The 24,770-nt window shown below is 52.2% G+C and overlaps 1 protein-coding gene across 8 annotated transcripts in view; it reads left to right on the top strand.

Annotated features, from left to right (window-relative positions):
• Window positions 1–24,770, top strand: part of Ctif (cap binding complex dependent translation initiation factor) — a 268,365-nt gene that overhangs the window by 111,378 nt on the left and 132,217 nt on the right. For all 8 annotated transcript variants that reach the window (XM_046428328.2, XM_046428327.2, XM_046428333.2 and 5 more), the window contains one exon: window positions 19,351–19,427. In XM_046428328.2, coding sequence (XP_046284284.1) covers window positions 19,351–19,427 — 77 coding nt within the window. The remainder of the gene's footprint in view (window positions 1–19,350; window positions 19,428–24,770) is intronic.

Genomic DNA, 24,770 nt, shown 5'->3' on the forward strand with positions numbered 1-24,770 from the left:
GAGGTTGTCATTCACCGCCCAAGGGCCCTGCCAGTCCAGCAGAGACTGAGTGCAAGGGAGATTTGCAGGGGAGAAGAGGAGCCGTGGGATTCCTGAGATTCCTCAGGGTACTCAGACAGACCCTAATGGATCACCTCACTCACGGGGCCCAACTGGCCACTGGCATCCTCTGAGAAGCAGATTCTTTTTATAGAAACATAGTCATATTTGATATGCAAGTCAGTAATCTGTGATTCACTTTAAGGAATTCATTGCAAACCCCTCAGCAGAGTTGGCTGCAAAAAGCAGACAGTTCAAGAAGCCATACTTAGAAACTTTGCAGCTATGGTCCATAAATGCCACCCAAAGTAACCATCGTAGCTGGCCAGGGGCTGCCCATGTGATGGACGGTTGTCCCTGTTGCACCCCTCTCAACACACACACACACACACACACACACACACACACCAAGTAAATCCCAACATCCCATGAAAGTATTTTCCAAACGCACTAAAAATGTTAGGAACGGTTCATTCTCATCCCTGTGACCTCTAAGCCTGCTCTGTGCCCTCTGCATTATGATGGTGCTTCCCAGGGTACCCTCCAGGTCAAAGCAGAAACATTCGCTTGTCAAGCAAAGAGAAGATGTTCCTTTATATGGCCTTCCTGGCGGCACGAAGAGGGACATTGTTCCAGCAGGCTGGCGTGTGATGTGGTCAAGGAAATACACCACCCCCTCAGCAAGGTCCTTTGAGGACACTCAGAGGGCAGCAGCCTTGGTGGCTGGCCACACAGGTCAGGCAGGTCATCCCCCGAGGAGGCAACGCTGATTGGTTCAAGATAAGACTGTCCCACAAGTCAAATCCATAGGCGAGGGAGCCCGAGGAGGCCCACCGGGACCTTGCTGTGCTATAACAAGGACGGCCACGGGTCTGGGGAGAGAGCTCAGTGATAGAGCACTTGCCTAGACCGTGCAAGGCCCTGGGCTCAACCCCCAGTTCACACACACACAGAGGATAACCAAAGATCTCAGGGCCATTTGAAGAACCAAAAGTTAGTGACTAAGAAGTTCTTCTTTCAGTCCTACCACCAGGCATAGCACTCTGCCAGGCTGAGAAGCTTGGCCTCAAAGACTTAAGTCAGGATCTCTGGGCAGTGTGACCTGGGTTCCCTGAGTGAACCTACCATGTGGCTAGGGGTGAGACCCTCTGCCCTAAGGTATTAAGGTTTTGTCCCACTCCCCATTCTGTAAGGGGCTGACATCATTTAAAAATAAGGGATTGGCCTTGTTGTCCAGACCTAAAGTGGCAGAGCTGTGACTTCTGTCTTCTTGAAGCTGATCACACCCAGCCTCTAGTGCCGCTCATTAGTTTTTCTGTCCGATAGGTGGGATCCTCCAGAGCAGGGATGGGGTCTTTGCCACTGAATTTCTCCCAGGCAATGCTGTCTCCTGTCTCTACCGGACCCTGTCCTTTACCCCAGATAGTAAACTGTATCCTCCCGTGTTCAGACTCTCCTCCTCTGTCCCTGGCCGCCTCCCTCATTCCTGAGTTAGTCCTTGTCTCTGACCATTGCTGGGGCCTCCTAATTAGTCTGCCCTGTGTTGGGCTCATCTTCCCCATGGTCTACACAGGGGACAAATCTAGCTCTTTGACTAATTCACTCAAACCTGTCCTTGTCTGCCCAGGACAGCCAAGCTCCTGTCAGGCCAGGCTTCTCTGGTCTACCCCCACTTTCCTGTCCAGCCTAGGAGGCCATATTTCCCCCAGGCTGCACCGTGTAAAACAGCCACACTGGACTCCAGTGGGCCCAGGAGTACAGAAGGGCCCAGAGTCCCTCTTCACCTGTGAGTCGTCATAACCCGGTGCCTGGCATAGGGCTGGCGACGGTGAGTGGACCATAACAGTTAGTGAAAGCCCTCACCACAGAGAGGGCCTAGAGGGCAGGCTTCTGCCCTGCCCTACCCTTCCAAGCTGAGTGCCCTTGACTGCGTACCTGTATTTCTGGTCCCTCATATCTAGGGGGGGGATAATGAAATCTCCCACCTGCAAGCTGCCACCTCAGAAGGCCATCATGAGAGTAAGCCTGGTGGTAAATGACAAGGTGCTTTGGAAACAGGAAGGCGCTCGTCGAATCTAAGGGCTTCCACGTGGGCATCAGTAGCATCATGCGTGTAGCCACAGCACCTCCTGGGCCCCCCCCCCCCGGGGAACCCCTTACACATGGCGCTGTGCACGTGCTTGCGAGCAGGCCAGGCAGACTGGTGGCGACATTGGCCTCTTCCCTCAGCATTTGTATAAAGAGAATCGGGTGAAGGAAACGTCTAGGAATAGACAATCTTCCTAAACTCCCCCAAAATAACTTCAGTGGAAACAATTGTGGTAACGTCCATTCTGCTGTTATTGTTTCATTCGAATGCAATATGGGAAAACCTCCCGGCATTTCCAGCTCGACTGGGAATCGACTCGACTTCCAGGGGCCTGGAAACAAAGGAATCGTGCTGGAGGGCCGCTCCGGGTGTTGGTGGCCCACTCAGGCCTGGACAATCCCAGGGCTCCTGCACAGCTTTGCCTTTCCTCTCTCTGGCCCTTTGGGGACACACTTGCTTGGGGCCTTTGTGTTTTCCCATGGACAGCTTCTGGGGGTCGTGAGCAGGAGCTTATTTTAACTGCCTGTGGGAGTGCAGAGTTCCCTCCAGGCAGTTGCACAGTCCGGAAGGCTCCGGGACACTCTGTCTCCAGTGCAGTTGGCCCCTGAGGCCCCTCTTCCCCAGGCCGCCACCTGCACACACGGGTGCCCATCGCCCCCTGCCTTGCCTTCCCACCTGCTGGATGCTGGTCTTGCTAGCCTGTCCTCCTCAGAGACACTGTCCCAGCGCCTGTGCGCCATTCCCTCTCATCACCTCTCGACTGACAGGCATCTCTGTCCTCCTCCACCTGCCCAAGAGGCAAAGCCCTGGTCACTTTCTCCACTCCCCTGACCATTCCTGCCAACCCTCTAATGGTTGCCCCACGTTTATTAGGACAAGCCTATTTTCCTGTCATTTTCCCTCAAAAACCTCAGTTTGTTAATTGGGCAACCAAATATGATTTAATTTTTTACTTTTGTGAAACAACAGAACAAACCCCTGATAGGAAGGTCCCTTTTCCTATTTCTGGCTCACCAAATACGAAGACCAGTCTCCCCACTTGCACTGTATCCTGCCTTAAGTACCCTCCCCACTGCCTCTCTCCTCTAATTCTCCCATACCTCAGAACCTCTGTTGTTCCCCCCATTTTCTGAGACACATTCCCCAATTACCCTGCTGGAACATTCTAGAATGTTTGCTTTCTCAGAACATAGCCCCCTACTCAGCACTTCTCACACTTCCACGTGTATGCTAATAGCAATCTCAGATCTGATGAACACACCGGTTCCAATTCAGGAGGACTCGGGTGAGGCCCAAACATCTCCATCTCTAGCCAGCTCCCAGATGATGCTGATTCGGTGGTCCATGGACCACACATTGAGTAGCAGGACCCTATGACAGTGGTTCTCAAATTTTGCTGCACATTAGAACCACACAAGGGGTTTAAAAGAGATTGATTCCTGTCTTCCATCCTAAGACATTCTGATTTTATTGGCATAGGGTACAACTCAGGCATTGGAGTTCTTCAAACCTCCCTAGTGATTATGGTGTGCTATAAAATATGGAAACCACTGTCTAGTTGTATTTAGCAAATATGGCTAAGCCTACCATTTATTTCATTTGTGCTTACTTTGTCTCCCTGATAGACCACAACCCTCCTTCAGGAAACACTTGGTCAACTGTTTGAGGATTGTTTTTGATAAATTGAGTGGTTGACTATTCGGCCCTTAGTGCTTTTCTTGATTAACAAATTATTAACAATATTGAGAACACATATTGCTAGTAGGGACCCATACTAGATATGGAGGGAAATAAAAATGAGGTCTTAGATCTTTCCAGAGAATAATGAAATCTTCCCAGAGCCAGCCATGGCCAAGGAGGGTCCTGTAGGCTTGTTTTCAGGGGTTCTGGAATTGTTTTCGCCCCTTCTTTACCACTAAGGGGTAAAAAATAAACTCCCCGGCTTACTTATTCTAAAACACTTGCACTCATTTTTTTTTCCTTTTGGTCTGAGGCAGTGGTTCTTAAGGTTCTTAACCACCCTATAGACTTACCTGGGAAGCTTTTAAAATATCTGGTGCTGAGGATGCACCCCAGATCAGGGCATGGGTCTCTGCCGTGGTACCTGGGCATCAGGAATTTTGCAAGATATTCACCGGCTAGCCATGAGCAGCCAGGGCTGAAAGCCACCAACCTCAGGTTTTTATTGATTTATTTTATTGGGGGTTGTGGCTCAGAGGAAGAGCACTCGCCTAGCATGCATAAGGCACTGGGTTCTATCCTCAGCACCACATAAAGTAAAATAAAGACATTGTGTTCACCATATTAAAAAAAATATAAATAAATAAATATAAACACAACCTATTTATCCCTGATGGTGGGTTGAGTTTGTCAGGTCCTTCTTTGAAAGCAGTTGGGGAGAGAGTTTGAGGATGTTGGGCACCCATCAAATGCAAGATTCTGGATGCTGGGAGGACCTAACTGCAGAGTGCTCTTGGATCCCAGCACATCACCAGAGCAGGGGTCTGAACGTCCCTATGTCTAGCCAGCTCCCAGGGGATGCTGATGTTGCTGGTCCATGGACCACATAACACTGACCTGGGGATCAAAACTTTCTAAATAAAGTTTTATTGGAACACAGCCACACTTCTGTGGCTGCTTCTGCTATACAACGGCAAAATTGAGTGGTTGTGACAGAGACCATATGGCCTGCAAAGCCTAAAATATTGAGGATTTGGCTCTTTACAGGAACAGTTTGCCAACCCCTGCTCTAGAGGGTAGGCCCTGCACAGAAGCCCTAACTGCAGTTTATGCATTGACACATGTGCTGGGAATTTTTTAAACCACTTTTTTGACTCTTTGTAGTTGTTCTGTGGCCCTTCAAGCAGAGCAGAGTGTCCTGGTGGGTGTGTGGAGAATAAGTTCCCTTGGGCCAAGACATGGTTCTCCTCACTTAGCCCCGGGGATAGCAGACCTTGGTGGCCCTGGCACCAGGCAGTCTCTTTGGGTGACTCAATGTGTCCCACCCATGTTACTGTCTTCTCTGTGAGCTGAAGGTGGAAGGTTGGGAGCATATCGTCAAAACCCGAGGCACAGCCTGGACTGGGGATGGGTTCTGTTCCTGCCCAAGGACAAGGGATTTGGGGGAGGAGAGGCTGCAGGAGGCCACGGAGGGAAGGCAGGAACTGGGCAAGGCCAAAGCCAAGGGAGGCAGGGGAGTGGAGGAGGCCAGGAAACGCCCAGGGGCTGAGCTTCAATATCCTGCATCCAGGCTCTCGGTGTCTCCTCCATTCCTTCCTGAGCCACCACTGTGCCTCTGAAAGTAGGTCACATCACTGTCTGCTCCAGCGACATGGAGGGAAATGTACACCAAGTAGGTCATCAGAGCTGCTGCTGCCTACTGAGCTGCCGCCAAGACCAACGGCTGCCGCATTCAAGTCACCCTGTAAAGACCCTTGGTGTGGCAGAGAGTCCTTAACAGTCCGCACAGGAGAGGTCAGCCCTGCTCTCTGGGAACGGAGCAAATAATCGAATTCCTGCCATGGTAGAGTTCCCTGCAGTCAGGGAGAAGTGTGCATAACCAGTGTCCTCCCAGTATCTGGGTTCAGTGAAAAAAAACAAGTCGGAGGCCGTTATTTCATTTGCCAAGGATACTTGGAACAGGACTTATAATTTCCTCTTACAGTTAAAAGACAGTTCCACGTGGAATTTTTTTTTTTTTTTTGCATGCAAGCCTCTTTTTAGAAATTTGTCTCTATCTTCTACTGATTTCTTCTTCTTCTTCTTCTTCTTGTTTTGTTTTGTTTTGTTTTTCTGTACTAGGAATTGAACCCAGGAGCACTTAACCTCTGAGCCACATCCCCAGCCCTTTTTATATTTTATTTTACTTGAGACAGAGTCTTGCTAAGTTGCATAGGGCCTTGCTAAGTTGCTGAACTTGCAGTCCCCTGCCTCAGCCTCCCAAGCAGCTGGGATTACAGGCATGTGCCACTGTGACCAGCAACTGGTTTCTTAACTTTCTTTCTACTTGGAAATTTCCATAGGACTTATAATTTCCCCTTCTTCTTCTCCTCCTCCTCCTCCTCCTCCTCCTCCTTCTTTATTTTTATTTTTGTTTTTGAGGGGATGGGGAACAGGGTCTCACTGTGTTGCCCAGGCCGGTCTTGAACTCCTGGGCTCAAGAGATCCTCCAGCTTCATCCTCCCTAGAGGCTGAAAATACAGGTACACACCACCACCTCTGGCTTAGACCTTATGCTTTTTAATCTATGAGTTCCTTATGATTTTCAATTTTTCACAGCACACCTGCAGGGAGGCCCATTATTTTCCCATGGTACTGTTCCTGTTAATGCTTTTCTTGACAGCGCCACTATTTAGAGTCTTACTTGGAAGGAGGGAGACAGCATAGTCAGTTACAGGGGCCCTGAGTGTTGATGATCTCCATGCCATGATAGCCTGCGAAGTGAGCGTCCACCGTGCGTGTGGCCAGCCCTGATCATAGCTTATTTGAAACTCATTCATCATTTGTTCAGGTTCTCATTCCATTGACCAGCATTTGTTGAGCATATTCTATATGAAGTCACTTTGCAAAGTCATAGACCGGAGTCCTATTGCCAGCTAAATGGGATCCCTCCCTTGACCGCTGGGTAGGTATTTGCTATGGCCGGTGCTGGGTCTCATAACTGTCACTCTTATAAGCACTTCAGAGTAGTCTGACCATGAGTCTCACATGAAGAGGCCTTGTCATTAGAGAAATCTGAGTTGATACCTTTTCTGCGTTTCTTGAGACCCACTGTTTAATCCGATCCTCTTTTTCTTCTCTGTATAGGATGGATCTTAATAGTACCTACCTCTCAGAGCTGTTGTGAGGTTGAAATGGGTGAATACATGTGAAACTCTTAACTCAATGCTGGCCTCAGTAAATGATGATCACAGTTATTGTCATATGATAGCTCACAAGCCATGCAGACATCATTTAGCTCCTTCTATGGTAAGCAGACTTTCTGAACACCTTCCAGGAAAGTCAGATTGCTCACTCAGTAGAGGGAGTGTATTTATCAGGCAGGACTGGAGGGGAAGGAAGGAGTTTGCCGGCTAGCTTCCCTTCATTGTTGGCTGGCTCCTCCGCATGTGACCAGCTCAAGGATGCCCAAGACCTGTCTTGCCATGTCTTTTTCTTTATCTTCTCGCTGTCCTATAGCGGCCCAGGAGGTAGCTATTGAAAACAGCCAACAAGTGCAGCAAAAAGGTTTGCCCAAGTGTCCAGATTGTTCCCCCTTTCACTTCTTCCCCAGCTGTCGATCTCGTCTGTCCACTGGAAGGTGTCTGTTGAGCATCTGTGACACCTAAGATGCGACTGGAGGTGAAGTAGGACCCTTAGGATCTCTGGAGTCCCCTTGCTTTTGCCTAGGTTGTGGTCCTGGTTGGGACTGACCTTTATCCCTAGCCCTCTGCACCAATAAAGAGCATAAATCCAGGGCAGAGGGCAGGGGGCCACTGTATTCTAGAATTAATGGCCATAACCCAGTAGGGACCATTGAATGGGACCCTTGTTGGTGCCTAACTCCTGGTCCCATTTGGTCTGACCTCCCTCCATGAATCCTGCTGCCCATTCATCTCTCCATTGCCTGCCTGGAACTACTGGCCGCCATTTCTTATGTGGTCCCTCCAGAGGTATTCCCCTCGGCTCTGTGGACCCAGGGTACCCTTGGACTCTTCTCTTTGAGGGACTGTCTAATTAAGAATTTCCCCATTTGGGTGTAGCAAATCTTTACTTTGGAACTGTCATGAATATTCCTATGTTATCTCCTTGGTTTCAGCTTCCCATCTAATCCTCACAATTAGAGGTAGGTATCAGCCTTTCCATTTTAAACGGAGGAAACTGAGGCTCAGCAAAGGGTGTGAGCGGCTCTGGTGCCCGGCCAGACCTGAGGCTGCTGCTCACCTAGGACTTGCTCAGCGGAAGTGAAGCATGTGACAAACTAGGAAGCTTGTGGAATTGAGCGATGGGTGCTGGGTATCCATGGTGTCATTGCCGCAAGGCAGGCCTGAGAATGACCACCTTGGTCCTCAGAGACCTTATAGTCTGACTGAGGACTGGCTGGGGGAGCCAAGCCCTTGTTCTCTGTTTGCCTGGAGGAGAGCTAGATGTCACTAAGCGCAAAGCCTCATGCCTAGAGGCTGATCAGGCCCTGCCTCCATCTCCAACTTCTTGCAAAGCAAGAGATCATAGTCCAGTTGAAGGCCGCACACTGTAGGCCCAGGGTCATCTCTAAATGCTCTTGGTCTGCAGTGGGTAGAATGGGGATGGACTTACACTGGCCTATCCAGGGCAGTTAGTCATCTTGACTTTTCATCCAACAAGCAGTTATGGAGGCCCATAGTATCTAAAGGCACTGTGCCAGATTCTGTAGGACCCACAAATGAAGGAAACATGGTCCTGAGCTCCTGAAAATATAGATAAATTATCCAGGGAGGCAGCTACCTAGGCTATTTGGACTATGGAACGGAGAGCTCGTGAGTTGGTCCAATGTGCTGTGTGACTACATGGGTCAGTTCTCATGAGAACTGGGGTCAGTTTTGCAGGGCACAGGCATTGTGTTAGTGACAAAGGATGGACAGAACTCAAGAAATGAACAGAGGTGGAAAGATGCCCCAGGTCAAGGGACCACCTGGAACAAGGAATATGTGTCCCAGGTGGGGTGACAAGCACATGGGGACAGGAAGACATGGAGTCCTTGGAGAGCTATAGCTGCCCATTCTCCAAGCTACTCCAAACCCCAGGGCAGACACGGGGTCCTGGCCAGGGCCCAGCATGCCTTCTGATGCGCTTCCAGAAATAGAAGTTGAAAGTGGCTCTGCAGGCCAGCAGGGGTGGGAGCAGTGATTGCTTTTCCTCTGGCTGGGTCGCTCCCGAGACATGACATGTGCAGGGTACAGTGAGACCTAAAGGATCGCCTCCCCCAGATAAGTCAAACTCACCTCCCTGTTGGAAAGGCCTTGATACAGCCAGGAGTACTGATTGCACCCTTCAACCCTGGCCCTCAAGTTGGTCGCCCCAGGCCTGCTCCCCCCCACCCCCACAGCCTGGGATTGGCTCCCTTGGGCCCAGCGCATGCACTCTGACCTTCCTGGTCAAGCATGGGGCATGCCCAGACCCCAGAGTCGAGTGGTCATGCAGAGAAGCTCTCCCCTCCCAAAGGTCAACCCTGCAGAAAACGGCCATGGTCAAAAGAAAAAAGAAAGAGAGTAGCGGAGTCACCCTTGGAAGCCTTGAGGATGAAGGGATCGCCAAGGGCACACAGGGAAAGTGGCCAGAGAAGCTGCTTCTCTGCTTTTCAGGCAGTGGGGTGGTTCAGCTGCGGGGCCTGCCCACCTGGAGCCTGTCACAGCCCAGCTGCCGGCTGAGCAGGGAAGGGCCCAGGGATTGGCATAGGACTCACTTTCATGTGGCCTGGGGTTGGGGGACAACTTCAGTGTCAGGAGCTCTTGGCCGCAGCAGGACCATGTGGTTATGGGTCAGTGAGTGGCCACCTTTTGGTTACCAAACTAATTATATTACTCAGTGGCCCAAGAAAGGTAGGATGGTGACAGGGATGGGAGAGTCAGTGAACAAATGACCAAAAAAAATGTCCTTCAGAAGCAAAGCCCAACCAAAGCTGTGATGAAACGTCATCCACATGGAGAGAAGCTCTTCGGTTATGCATGTGCATCTGACTTTCATTCTAGGGAAGTCAGGGTTGCTGCTGACGTCTGACTTAGGCTCACACAGGCAAAGAGTTTTTGCCATGGGTTTGTAGCAAAATGAGAGAAATAGTGGATTTACATTTGCTTGGAGAATAGATTCAAGCAATAATGAGAACTTGTAGTCACAATGACTCCTGAAACCCCCTTAATTGCCCACGAAGCTCGGCATACTTGCTTTGCAGTACATTCTTCATGCAGTACGTGCATATAAATGTATAATGCATGCTCTGATGAAGGGTTCGTAAGCCCTCGTGGGCTGTAGTTGGTATTTCTTTCTAGGTCTATGGAGGTGAATTTGAGGACGTTAGTTAAGCAGGTTATGACAGAACAGAGGGCCTTCTGTAGGAGAGCGCTGTGTGTTCTTCACAGAGCTCAAGTGAATTCGTGGAAAGGATCTTCATTATTTTATTTCCTTTGTGAACTGATGGTGATGATAGAATGTCCTTAGGCAGAGTAAATGTAATGACTCCCCAGTTTTTGATTTTTCTAGCTTATGAAATTCAAAATCTTGAGAACTACTAATGTAGGCCAACTACTTTATTTTAACCAAAGAAACTAAACTTTTTGTGTATTGAAGGATAAACAGAAATAACCCGTGTAATTTTTTGTTCTCGGCCTTGTATCTTTCTGGACCATTCAATCTAGTTATTCTGATTGGGCTCAGATGTTGCTTTTTGATTCTCCAGTCTAAAGCATTAACCCCTTCATATATATATATATATATATATATATATATTTTTTTTTTTTTTCTTAGCACACTGTCTCTGCTGCAATCCTCCCTTTCTTTTTAGCTGTGTCCTATTGACTGTTGATTCTCCTCTCCCCCTGTGTAGAGTCGAAGCCCTTCCTTATCCATGGCCCAAGTCACCATGTCATCCCCAGTTCCCAAAAGGGCTCCTGGCACCTTGTGGGCCTCAGCCAAAAGGTGTTGCTGAAAAATGACAGCATGCTTGAGTCCTTAGTGGAAAGCCCGTGTTTCAGCCCCCTCCTCTCCCCAGCACCAATGCGGGGCCTGGTGCTGCACGTCTGAGACCTAGAACCCAGTCAAGCTGAGAAGAGAGGCCTCAGCCCCATCTCTGCTTGTCTGTGTTGCCGCTCGGCTCCCGAAAGGCCTCGAGCCGCCTGGTGCCCAGTAGCCCAGCCCAGCCCGGCCCGGCGGCTCCCAGCCAGTGTATCACTTGCACTTTCTCTCATATTGGAAGCAGTTCACTCTCTGAGGAAGCTGTCCCTGCCCTGGGTCTTCTTCAGTTCAGAAGTGCTTCTAGGACAGCAGCTCGGGAGGCTGAGGCAGGAGGATCATGAGTTCAAAGCCAGCCTCAGCAATGACAAGGCGCTAAGCAACTCAGTGAGACCCTGTGTTTAAATAAAATACAAAATAGAGCTGGGATGTCGCTCAGTGGTCGAGCACTCCTGAGTTCAATCTCCAGTATACACGCCCCCCCCCCCAAGAAAAGAAGTGCTTCCAGGACTCTAGGTAAATGTCCCTCATCTGGGGAGTGGAGAGCACCTGTCTGCCCCAATTCCATTCCCTTGTGACTGTCCCATGTCAATGAGCCACAGGAGCACCATCCTGAGGCCAAGTGGCCTGCCTCCAGAATGCCTCTGGACTCTTGGTCCTGGACCCATTCCTTGGACTAGACCATGGCCTCTTGGTCTCCTTGGGTGTTTGACAAAGTCAAAGCCACCCTTCCAGCACCCCCACACCTGCAGACACCTCTCCCTACTGCCCTGGTTGCAAACGGCAGATTGACAGTGGGAGTAGCACTTGACTGGTTTTACATAGAAAGAAACTTCTAGCATTTACCAGTTGGTTCTTAGTCCCTATCCTTTGTACGAAAGTCCTCACCTGAATTTTCTGTTCGTTCAGAAATTAACAAGTAAAATGTCTTTTGCATTTGACGTTGTCCAGAGGACTCTTCCTGATGTGGCAACCCACGGGAGACAGGAAGCAGCGAGTCCTGTTCGCCTCCCGTGACTTCAGTATCAGCCACCACACCCATGCTCTATCGTGTTGAATGATTTAGGACATTTTGGGGTGCAAATGATAGAAACCCAACTCGAAATATTTTAAAGATAAAAGGGAGAATTTGTTGACTCTTGAAACCAAAGGAAGGCTTCATAGTTGTGGGGAAGGAGGAAGGAAGGGCAGATATTTCATTCTGATTTTACACCAGAAGAGAAGAGGGCTACATGGGGTACTCTTCAATGCCGTCCTAGCGGGATCTAGTCACCTAAAGGGTTTACTAGTCAGGAGTATTTGGGGCAGTTACAGTAAGAAACAAAACTTGAAGGGCAAAGGAAAGGGGGATGTTTGCCTGGGAGTGTTTGTTAATCAGTTTTCTGTTAGTGTAACAAATGCTTGAGATAATCAGTCTGTGAAAAAGTTGATTTGGGCTCACCATTTTGGATGTTTGATCTGTGATTGGTTGGCACCTTTGCCTGGGCCTGTGGGAAGGCAGCACATGGCTGGAGGAGGAAGGGAGGAAGGCCATGCGCCCCACCACAGGGTGGAGAAAAGGAAGGGGCAGGGCCCCACTGTCCCCTTCAAGAGTATACCCTAAAAACCCTAAGATGTCCCACCAGGCCCCACCTCTGGAAGTTTCCACCACCTCCCAGTAGCACCAAGCTGGGGACCACGCCTTCGACATGGGCCCTGGGGATGGTTAAGGTCCAGACATAGCAGCTCCAAGGTCTTCTTCACAGTCCAGCAACCAGCTCCAGAACCACAGACCTGTGCACACACAGGCCTCCTGGTGTCGAGCGGATGACGTGGACTCCCACCCAGGAGCCTGCCCAGACAAACGTCCACGTGCCTTTTCGAGGGGTTGTGGACTCCTCTAGATCCTGTCCGGTTCCTAAGTCAAGGTCACGTTCTAGAACATCGTCCTGCTCACTGTGGAGCTAGCAGGCTGTGCATCCATGGGTGGGCCAAGGGTTAGGTTCAGGCTCCAGGGCACACGTGTGGAGAAAGTGGGTGACCGGGAGGCCGCAAAGGGCTCAGAGCAGACTCTGGGTCTCTTCCCTGTCTGCTTTTATCTCTGTTTTTATACTGGGACTCCAGCTAAGATATTGTTTTTTAAAGGGTCTCGGCTGATTAAAAATAAATAAATTGAAAGAAAAAGTAGAAAACCATGGACTTAAACATGGGCGAGCCTGCCCGCCCCTGCCCCTCCCTTCTGAAACAGGTCAGCTTCTCTGAATAACCATGCAGCCTGGAGATTCCAGGAATTTTAGAAACATTACCTGTTTATTTCTGCCTGGACGTGACCCACACATCCTGCCCACGTGGACAGAGACGTTGTAGGATAACTTCTTAGAAGCTATGAAAAACATGGCCCCCAGCAGGAGGAAGACTCAGCTATTGAGTGGAGCTTATCTCGAGGAGCTGAGGCTGAGATTTTTATGGTCCTTTGAGCTGCCAAGTGCTGTGGTTCCTTTGTACGGTTCGCCCCTCTGGGCGCCTCTTCAGGCTGGGGCAGGAGGTCGCAGGAGGATGAGAAGCCCTGAGCTCGGGCTCTGGACTTGGCCCCAGGACCTGCCCTGGCTCCAGGGGCCTGGCAGCCTCTGGGCATGGCACAGCCTCTGGCTGGTTCTTCTGGGCCTGGGGATTCATGAGGCCCTCCTCTCCAGGTCATCTGGAATGTTCTAGAGAGAAGAAAGCCCTTAGTTTCCATGTATTTAAAATAAGCATTCTTGGGAGGGACAGGAACCTGGGGCTGGGGTCAATTTGCAAACTTATGAAGACCAGGATAGGGACTGTGAGAAGGCCGGGAGAGAGGGTCTCTATCCGGGCACAGCGGGGACAGACCAGTGTGTCAGCAGGGGAAAGGAGAGCTTGCCTGGGCAGGAGCCCCCGCTGAAGACCTCCCACCACGCCCGTGGCCTGGGCCTGGACCCTCTGTCTTCTTTTCCAGCCCCAGCACTTGCTGCTTCATGATAAAGGCCTGTGCCGAGTGCTGGGGCCGAGGTCCTGTGCAGTCGGGGAGGAACACACCGAGAGGAAGACTTCTTGAATGTGTGTAATGCTTTTTTTTTTCTTTTTCTTCTCTTTTTAAAGAGCTGGTGTGTGGGAAAGAGAAAGATAACAGGCCTATGAGAGAGTTAGGCTGGAGTTATTTCTACTGGACTCAGGTCCATGGTCAGTGGCCAGAGGTCAAAGATCATGGGAATACCAGGGAAATCTTCCTTGAAACTTAAGTGGACATTAGGTTTCGTGAAGCAGCGGACCATGGACTCCAGCTCTGTGGGACACTTCAAAGCCTCATGGGGACAGAAGGAGAGGGAATCAGGCACAGCCGCATCCAGGACACCCTGCCCATCACCCACCCATGGAATGGAGGGTAGAGTGACTTGGTGGCCTTTCTTTCTAGCATTTCTCTAGCTAGAGGAGGAGGTTAGGGTCCATAGGCCCCACCCCACCAACTCACTGACAAGACTCTGAGCCCCACCAGGGTAAGTTAAGCCCTCAAGGCCCTGCCTTGGAGTATGAGAGGTAAAAAATGGGGGAGTGGCCCCAGCTGAGACCCAGGAGCTCCCTCTGTGGCTGCCACCGCCAGGCAGCACCACACGTGCTGATGCCTCAATAGAGCCCTGGTTCAGCAGAGCAGCTTGGACCAAAATGAGGCTCTTGTTTCCTTCTTCCCCATTTTCCTTTCTTTTTTATCCAACAAATATTTAGTTATCACCTACTATGTGCCAGGAAGCCTTCTGGAGCTGGGTGCTGAAGCGTGGGGCTGGGTCAGCAGTATCTTCCACAGTGAGGGGTCCATTTTGATCCCCGCCTACTCTCTAGAGGCTCCAGTCCTTCTTCTTAGAAGCACTGTGAGGCTAGAGACCTGGGCAGCCGGGTGAGCTGTTGACTTGACGGGGGGCCAAAAGACTCCCCATCAGACTGCAAGTCCCTGGGAGCCTGGCACCCCTGCAGAGGTGCCTCAGGATCCTGCAGTAGGGCATGGGTGGGGCCGGCCGCTCCTACTCACTGAGGACTGTCTGACTTGGGGCAACCCCATGTGCCACACAGGGTCCCACAGGACCACCCAGGAGGAGACAGCTGGGGATGTTGAGGGAGCAGATGGAGGTGGGGGAGGCTTCGGGCAGACCCAGGGCCAGGGCCCTATGCTGAGGATTGCAGTGTAGCCTGTGGACGGGAGGGCAGGGGGGACATGAGCTTCCTAGGGCTGTCAGAGCAAGTGACCTCAAATCCTGTGGCTTAAAGCCATGCGGGGGAGGGGGGGCTGTGGTCTCACGGTTCTGAGACTGGAGCCACCCATCCAGGTACCAGCAGCTCCCGGGGAGAAGCCTTCCTTGCCTCCTCCCAGTGTCCCTGGGCTCCAGTGGTCCTCAGTGCCCCTTGGCCGGCAGCTGCAGCGCTGCGGTCCGTGTCTCCGTCTCCCTTGGCCTTCTCCCTCTGCGGCTGCCGATTCTCTGTGCCCAGATTTCCTTCTTCTGTAAAGTTACTGGATGTTGGGCCCAACTTAATCCCTCCTGTTAACCTGATTCCCTCTTCAAAGACCCGATTCCCAAATAAGGTCACACTTACAGGTACCCAGGATTAGGACTCCAATAAATCTCCTGGGGGACCGAATTCTACCTAGTGCCCGGGGTGAAAAGGATGATGTATATGGCCCCAAGCCAGGCGCAGTGGAGAGGAGTCCCAGCACTGGTCCCTGGGGTGCCAGGTGCCTCCCCTCTCGGGCAGGGCCAGGCACCCCCCACACTGGCCGTGACTGCAGCGGGTTTTCAACTTGCAGCATCTGGAGCCCGTGTGGCGTGCCTTAGGGCTCAGCTCAGGTATCACACCCTTGATGACATCTTCCCCAACCTTCTCCTAGAGAGAAGCCCTGGGCCCTTCCTCTGGGCTCTTCAGCCTCGTCTATAAGCATGGCAGGCTTCAGCGTGTGTGTTCCCTGGAGTCCCTCAGAACCGGGACTGGGTCTTACTCATCCTGGTCTTCTCCATCTGGTCCACAAGCACACAGTCGGCCCCCAGTGTTCAGTGAGGGAAGAACAACCAAGGGTGCTGGGTTGGGTGGGTGGATAGGTGGCCAGATGTGAACTGTTCCCTGGACAGGGAGGGCTTCCTGGCCGCCCACCCCATCCCCCCCACTTCTTCCATCCCCCTGCCCTGCCTTGGTTTGCTCCATGGGGAAACGTGGTGTCTCGCCTCTCTCTCTCCCCAGCACCTGTGCTGTGTGAGAACCGACACTTTGCCCATTTCCCCCAGTGCCAGGTCCACAGTATTTATGGAGTGGGGAGATGAATGGAGAGGTCGTGGCTCTCAGGATGGATGGACAGGTGCCTTAGGTGGGTGGTGTGTGGAAGTCTGTGGCTGTGGAGGTTTGACACTCCCATGATGGTGGCAGCCACCAGCATCACTGCTGCTCTCTGCTAGGGGTGTCTGCCTCCCCTTTTCTCTCCCCGCCCACACCTGTAGACCCAAGTTTTGTTCTCTATAGTTGTCACCTCAGGGAAAGACCCTAGCTGTCCCAGCCTGGCTCATTAACCATCTGGGGCTGAAGCTCTGCAGCCAGAGCTCTGCTGGGCCTGCCCTTAATCCCTCGGAAATACCCACTGCGCCAGGTTGTGAGATTGCAGCCTCAGCCTGCCCCAGAATAGGCCGATTTTACATAACATGTTTTTGCAACCTGTTCAGTAACGTGTTGCCCCTCGGCACTGCCTGCACTGCCCTGTGGTGCGGAAGCATGTGTGTGTGTGTGTGCGTGTGTGCACACACATGTGTGCATGTGTTTCACGAGTGCTGTACCAATAGGGCACGAGGAAGGAGCCTCCTCTTCATGTTCATGTAACCCGCTTATCTCCCAGGCCCACTTGGTTATAGAAAGAGGTCAGAGGTCAGACAGAGGATCTGCAGTTAGGTCTCAGGGCCCGAGGAGAATGTGCCCTGAGACCTGTAGGGAAGCTGGGGACGTGCAGGCAGGGCCTGGTGGCTGCCCAGGTGGTGGCAGAGGCATGCCTATTGCAGGCTGACCAGCTGGTAGACCTGAGGGCTGGTTCTCACTCTCATGGAGGGGAGCGCTCCTACCTGGACTGAGGTCCACCTCGGCTCTTTGAGAGCAGGAAGTGGACAGATTTGTTCAGCAAAGAACTAGAGCCAAGGCCACTGGACTCTTAAAGTTGTCCTGACAAGCCTGGTCAGTGTCATGCTGTCCCCTGGAGGGATGCACCCTGACTGAAAACAGGGGGGATCTCTGGTCTAAAGCCAGGACCCCGCTGTCCCTGGCCAGGCCATCAGGAGCTCCTTTCCCATTCCTGTTCCTGTCGTCGGTGCCCTTGTCTAGGACAGGCCACTCTGGCCGGCCCTGTCTTACTGGTCACGTTTTAGGGCAGCTGTTTCCTTGAGATTGAGGGAGTGAGGGGCGCTTCTCATCCTGCCTGGATGATCTCCCCTGAGTCCTGGGGAAGAGTTAGGATCCGTGCTGCGGTGTGTCCAGCTCCCCATGGCTGCCCTCGGTGTGGGGGGCGGAGCCAGGATGTGGGTCAGAGCCCAAGACTCTGAGGCCCTGCTGAGGAGGCTGGCACCTCCTGACCCCTATTATGCCAAGTGCCATGGGCAGCTCCGTCTGTCCAGCCTCAGAGCTGAGATCTCAGTCTGCCGCCAGCTCGGGAGGGAGCCTCGGCTTCCTGTCCATTGTCTACTTGGGGCACACCCAGTGTGTTCCTGAAGTGACCTGGAGAGGCTGTGAGGGAGGGAGGGAGGGAGGGAGGGAGGGAAGGGTCCGGCTGGAGCTTGCTCAGGGTGGGAGAGGGGAAGTGAGAGGGGAAGATTTGGTGTTTTTCCTTGTTTGTATTTTGTATTAAAGAAAACAAACAATATCCTTTGAGAAAACCATTAAACAAAGCACATCCTAAGTCCCCAGAGCCCTATGGTGGCAGCCTGGAGTTGGGAATTCATTCATGCCTTTTTGGCTCGATTGTTGGAGGCAAGAGACATAGGCTGGGTCGGGAAGGGCCATCACTGAATACAGTTTGAAACATGTCTTTCCCTCCCTGGTCTCAATAGGTGACTGAGCCAAGTGGCCGTCATGCCACAGTCCCTGTGTCCACAGTCCCTGTGTCCACAGTCCCTGACCAGTTGTCTCCCATTACCCTTCTGGAGAGCTCTCCTAGACTGGCCAGTCCCAGCATACTCAGAGCTGCCAGTGCTCCCCATCTCTCCCCCTGGTGGGGGCTGAGCCCTGTGAAGACAGACTAGTGGGACCTTCTCCGTGGAGCCCCAATCCAGAGGTCTGTGTGCTCCCCAGGGGGTCAGGGCTGCAGCCACAGAACTGCCATCTCTCATTCTCCGCATGACCTCCCCCTGGGCTTTGGTCTCCCTGCCTGAAAAGTGAGAGTTGGGGTCAAACGGGATACCCACTCACCATCCTCCAGCAGACCGGCCTCTGGCTTTCCATTGCTGTGTGTGCCCAAGTGGTAGATTCCATGTCAGGGAATGACATGTTCTCAGGTCTCCGATGCCCACGTCAGACGGCCCTCCAAGACCCCCAGGCCAGGTATCCCTGTTCTGTCCTGGGATGCTCACAGTGGGGTGGCGTGCTGTCATGTCCCTGCTGGGGCACATTTTCCCATTGCAGGTGGAGGTGGCGGGAAGGTGGTGAGAACAGAACTGGCCATCATCCCAGATTTTGCAAGTACTTCTGCCCAGGCCTGGCATTTGGCAGAATCAACCCTGCATTATAAGTCGATCTTCCCAACCTTGATGTCAATGTATAAATAGTTGGCATGAGGGCATTTTACAAAAAAAAAAAAAAAATTCCTTAGAATCTTCCCCAGTCCCTCCTTCAAAGTTTAAAAAAGCATTTAACTATTTGCAGGTTTTCTCTAAATACTTCCCAGGCCATATAAGGAGAGGATCTGGGGTAAAATCGCACAGGGCAGTCTGGCCTAGGATCAGGAGATGCTCTTCCCCTGCTTGAAGCTCAGGGTTAACAGACTTTAGCTCCTGGTCCTCTCAGCAGTGCCGAGTAGAAAGAAGTATCATTTCCACTTTGTTAGAAACTGGGAGATTGGAGAAGGATCTTGTCCCATCCTACAGCCAGTGAAGCATCCCTGGTCTAAGGGGACACAAAAACAGACCTCTGGATTGGGGCATCACCAGGAGGGTCCCACCGGCCTGCCTTCCAGTGCTCAGTTCCCAACCAAGGAAGGTTTGCGGGCAGCCGCAGCCCTGGCTCCATGGCCCGGCCTGCTCTCTGCAAGACTGAACAGCTCCCTCAGCGCTCTGGACCCGGCACCCTCGCCTACGATTGTGGGCTTGGATAGGATGAATTCTAAGGTTCCCTTGGTCCCCGCCGTTCCTTGAGTCTGCGATTCTAGCCTCCTCACCTGGTGGGGAATTCATTAAATTCTAGCATTTTCCATTCTCTGTTGGATTTGGTGGTCACAGTTAGCTGCTCCTGCCCTCCTGTCCTGGATACTTGTATGGTCAGTTCTCTGCTCTCCTGCAGAAGTTATTCACAATCCCTCTTTCCCGGTGTCACAGGGCTACCACCCGATGCCCCATGAAGTGGAGATCGCACACACCAAGAAGCTGTTCCGGAGGAGGAGAAACGATCGAAGGTAGGAGAGACCACAGTGAGCACTGGGTCTTCTTTTCCTGTGTGGGTGGCTGTGCCTTCTTCAGCCCTGGTCCGTGTTGTGCTTTTGCTTTCATTGATTGACACCTCTGAGATGAGGCTGGTAGGTTGGCGGCACGGTGGGCTTGGTTGCCAGTCGGAGATTCCCACACGGCACCGGTGGCCCAGAGACAGGACCCTTATAGGGTCCGGCAAAGCACAAACCTGCTGGCTGCGTGTTTTGAGAGATGGCCTCCAGGAGGCTCCCGGAGCTCACAAGTCCAAGGATATCTGTTTTTCCTTCTCCCTGACATGGGGAGTTGTCCCTGGGATTGCCGGCTGGCTGACACAAGCAACCCAGATCAGCAATAGACAGACAGTACTGCTGCTCCCAAACAGTGAGCCAGTGAGCAGTGAGCCAGGCTCTCCCGTGGCACTCAGAATCCTGGGTGACCATCGGGGAACAGGAAAGGACTGATGAGGTGGTTTGGGTAAGAACAAGCAACGGAGATTGGCCGTCTGGGGAATGCAAGCGTTTGTTTGCTACAAGGCTTTCTTACTGGGAAAAGTCTTCATGCTATAGTTTAAGTGAAAAAAAAAAAAATTCCAGGTGCAGAACAGTATTTATTGTGTGTGGCCATTTGTGCAAAAGGGGGAGTCGGAGTATATTTTTTGCTTGAATGTGCATAAATTATTTCTGGATGGAAATCCAAAAAAAGAAAGAACAAAAAGGCATATGCCTGAGGAATTCAAATGATGTGTTCCCTATAGGGACTTTATTCTTACATGAAGGTGATGTCTTGTGATTTTACCTTTCGTGAACAGAGAATGTTCTCGGAGAGATGAGGAATAGCCAGCTGACATCCCCTGATCAGAAAATGAGGAGTGCCTGCCCTCATGCTGCGTGGCCACCTCCTGGAGATGGAGGGCTGTGGCTGACCAGTGTCTCCAACCCTCCCCTCGGCATGCAGGCCCTGATCACGGGGTATGAGGTGGTGGCCACAACTCTCAGGGTGGGAGGAGGACACAGTACCCAGAGGGCTTGTCCTCCAATAGCAGATTAAGTGAGTTTGAAAACATTCACAGAAGACAGTAAATGTCCAACTAGCTGGGAGGCAGGCCGCCCTGGCTTACAAGTCGGAACCACCAGGCACTTTATGTGGAACCACCAGGCATCAAAAGGGAAACTTGAGCCGGGAGAGTTGGACCGAGCCCGGCCCCTGCTGCGGCCAGAGTACAGCTAATTGCATTGTGTGAGCTGCCTCTGCTGGGCAGAGCCGCACAGGCCACGTCCTGGCTTCTGGGTTCCCAGCAGAGTTAAAAAACAGAGAGTACCCCTAAAGGAAGAATGGGGTTCCCAAGGGCCTAAGCATGCCAGGGGGAACAGAATGTGTGTCTCAAAGGCATGGAGAGTCCCCAAGCTTCCGAATTAAACGGCTTCTTCTGGCCCAGGCAGTGGCATCCAGGTCAGCCCACATGTCCCTTTCTGGGCCAGGTCACCTTGTTCCACAGGAGTCCCCTGGACCAGGGCAGGCCTCCGGAAAGCAGCAGCATGACCCAGGAATGTAGGAAGAGCAACATGCACGACACCCCAGGACTGGGGAGCTGAGCTGCACTCATAGTAGCCAATGCCCGGGGTAGGTCAGCTCACCTCGCAGAGGATGTGGGCTGGGCCAGCATCCAGAGCAAGGCAATAAAGATGATTAAAGGGATGGAAAGTATGTCCTGGAGGAGAGCTGGAAGGCTGGGGCCAGGGAAGAGGAAAGAACATCCACACTGCGAAACTCATGAAAGATTTACACGGAGGGGAAAGGGTGGCTGCCTTGTTGCTCCCCGGGACCCAAACTAGAGGAAGTCGGCTGAGACAAAAGGAGAGAGTTTTCGGGTGGACCAATGACAGACTCAAGGATCGAACGTCTCCACCATCGGGGTCAGACTGCAATTCAGGGTAGCAGATGCTCACTGAGTCAAAGCTGGTCAGGGCGCCCCACCCTCCTTCCCGTGCTGGAGCACAGTACAGCCCATCACCACCGCCTGAGTCATCCTGGAGTCCCCAGGAGATGGGGACTTCCAGGAGAGGGACAGGTAGCCATGGGGTTTAAGGATCTCATTGTCTAAAAGCAGGGGGGCCCTGAATCCTTATCAGGCCAATCCCAACCCTCCTGGTCGATTATCCTCCTGAGTGGCCTTGCTAAGCGCTGAACCTTTATGTTTGACCTTGATGGTTAGCACTTCTGTCCAGCAGGTCAGCCTACTTTGGGGCTTAAACCACAACGAGAAGGGCTTGCATTCCATGAGAATACCACACAGCAAAGGGGGAGGAGGTGATCAACATCAGGTTTGTTGTCAGAGGGACACAGCCAGCATCTGTATCATGCCTGTGATCTCACCCCTGGTTCATGGAGGGAGGTAGCCATCTCTGGCTCTCCTTGGTTTGCCTACAAGAGCCCGTGGCCTTGGCTTCCTGCAAAGTGACTTGAGTCTGGATCTGAGAGCTGAAGGCTCTGTGTAGCATGGGCACATAGCTGCAGATAGGATTGTGTGATGCCCCAAAAACCATCTTCAAGGAAGTCTGCACCATGTCCCAGTCCCAGCTGGCTCTTGGGGTGTTTCTGTGCACCCTGACTGCCTTAATTTCCCACTTGTCTCAATCAGAGGCTGTTAGAAAGCTGCATAATGTCACACTGGTGGCTCACGCCCCAGAATTAGAAGCTGGATGTGAATCCCACCCGCTTTGCTCACCAGCTCTGGGATATTGGCAAATTGCTTCATATCTAGAAAGCGCGATTGCCTCTTCCATAAAGTGCATCCACTAGTTGGGAGACTTGAAGGAGCTTGATCTTGTAAAGCGCCTTGGAATGGTCAGCCCACTCTCAGGTCAGAGGGAGGTCCAGGTGGCCAGCAAGCCTTGCCAGGCAGTATGCATAAGGGATGCTGCTCACCCACCACCCAGAGGGGGCCAGGTTTGCTTGTGAACCCAGGAAGCCTTGCCTTGTACCCCTTCCAGGGTCAGGGCACCAGGTCAGTTGTGTGCCTTCTCCTGGACCAACTTTGAAAGCTCTGTCTCCACAGTCCTGACCTCCCCAAGCCCCGCTGGCAGGCCAGGAGAGCCCCTCCACAGCAGCTATCCCCAGATTCTGCTCCCCATTTCCACAGGCTGCTTCAGGGGGCTCTGTGATAAAAATTGAGTTGTGGATGTCTCCCCACCCCACACCCATTTTGCAGGGGGAAAAAAAATTAAGGTCTTGGACAGTTCAAAGGTTTTCTCCTTAAAAATGTTCTTGAATTTGGACAACGGATAACAACTTGTTTATTTTGGGAAGCTTGTAAAAGACAGCAGATTTCAGGCCGAGTCCTGCATTTTATCATCTAGACCCGATAAATGAGTTCTCAGTGCATTCCCCAGAGAGCAGCAGGGCTTCAGGTGCTCTGTCCTCCAAAGAGGTGGAGACCGCTACTTGGAAGAGAGTGTACCGAGGTTCATCTGCCTCCTCCCAAAGCTCTCCGCCCGCAGAGTGCAGAGCAGAGGAGCACATTCACTAGAAGGCTGAAGTCTAGGCCCATGGCCTCTGTTGACCTTGAGTGGTGTCCTCTGGGGAGGGGACAGAGGATTTTCTCAGCCCCTCCCCTAAGACCCACCCCCAGCTCCATTTTAAGAGCTAAACAGACTAAGGAGATGCCATGGTCTGGGTTCCCTGGGAAACAGATTCCAGGATGGAGATTAGCTTTTTAAGGAATGCCTTGGAATCCATCTGTGGAAAAGAAAGGGGGAGGGGAGGGGTGCAGGATTGGGCAGAAGTTGACCTGCATTGAGGACTTCCTGGGAGTTCTCAAGTTGGGAAGTCTTTAGAGTTGACCCAAGATGAAGTGACAGGGCAGGCCTTTACACCTTGTGTCCCTTGGTCATCAGATGGAGACTGCCAGGGGGAAAGGAGGTGTGACCTCAGGCTGAGCAGCTGTCTTCACCCAGTGCAGTTTCTGTAGAGGGTCGCAGGGCAGGCATACTTTCTTCCTGAAGGGGATGTGGGCGCCATCACAGCCAGCCCCACAGTGAACTGCTATTGAACTCACCAACTTGGATTGATGGGGCTGTCCTCGGTGTTAGGTGCAGTGTTCCCAAGAGCATCAGAGTACAAGGTGTGGTCCCTGCCCTCAAGGACCAGAGGTGGAACTTGTACAATGGCACACTTATTCCACAATCAGCCAGAATGTGGTGCTTGCCTGTGGAGCGTCTCGTGCTAATTCAGAGGTGGCTTAGGAAAGGAGCCATCATGGGGGGTGGTTCTGGAAGGCTTCCTGGAAGAGGTGGTGATTGAACCACTGGTGAGACTGAAGGAGGATTTGGAAGGGAGATGGGACGGCCAGGGACCACAGGAGGGTGAATTACACAGCTAGGTAGGCACTGGGGCCAGGGATCCCCACCCCTCCCAGAAGTGAGACAAACAGGTGGGACTCAGTACCCCACAGAGCTAAATAGGAGGGAGCAGTGAGGACACGCTGGCTCTAACAGTCCCCTGGCCAGGCTGTTAGGAGTCTCAGTAGACCCTGCAGCTCCAAAGCCCAGCTCTTAGCAATTACCATAAGGCAGCTAATGGAGACATTAGCGGTCCATTGCAGATGCCCACCAGTGTGACCAGGGAGGCAGGAGAGCTGTTTTCCAAATTAATTTGCTTCATTAAATGAGGTCTCAGAACGGTTAATTTAGTCCATGGCCAATCAGATGGAAGGGAAGAAGAAAAGAAGACCTTAGCCGTCCCACCCAGTGTCAATGGCTGCACTGGGCAAGAAGCAGGGGAGAGGGGTGCAGAGCTGGGCCACCTTCTGGATCGTGCAGAAGGTCACAGCTCTGTCTACCATTGACTGTGGCTAGAGCTTAGTGTTAGTGAACTCAGGATGAGTTCAAAGGCTAAGAATCAGAGCTCCGATGTCTGAGGACAGGAGTATGCATGTCCCACTCAGGAAGAGAGGGTGACGTCACCCTTCCTCTGCCTTTTTGTTCCTTTCAAGTCCTCAGACGGTGTCCATCCACATCGGTGAGGGGGGGTCTTCTGTCCTGAGTCCCCTGGTTCCAATGGGAACCTCTAAGAAACGCCCGCATGGAGTTCCCACGAACGACGTCTCCCCAGCCATCTCTGCACCCCTTGCCCAGTCCAGTTGTCATCCAAGACTCATTTTGTCTATCCTCCAGGATTCCTCAGAAGGGTCAGGGGCCATCTATGACCTCGGATGAGGAGTTCTCTTGTCATGACCAGTGTTGCCCCGTCCCTCAGGCGAGAAGGTGAGGACTCGAGCCCCGTCGCTGTCCCGTGACCTTCTCGTCGGCCCCTACATCCTAGAGATGTGCCGC

This window comes from Marmota monax, unplaced genomic scaffold, assembly GCF_021218885.2.
Source record: "Marmota monax isolate L192 unplaced genomic scaffold, Marmota_monax_Labrador192_F-V1.1 WCK01_AAM20220418_F8-fsc00031, whole genome shotgun sequence".
NCBI classification, from domain to species: Eukaryota; Metazoa; Chordata; class Mammalia; order Rodentia; family Sciuridae; genus Marmota; species Marmota monax.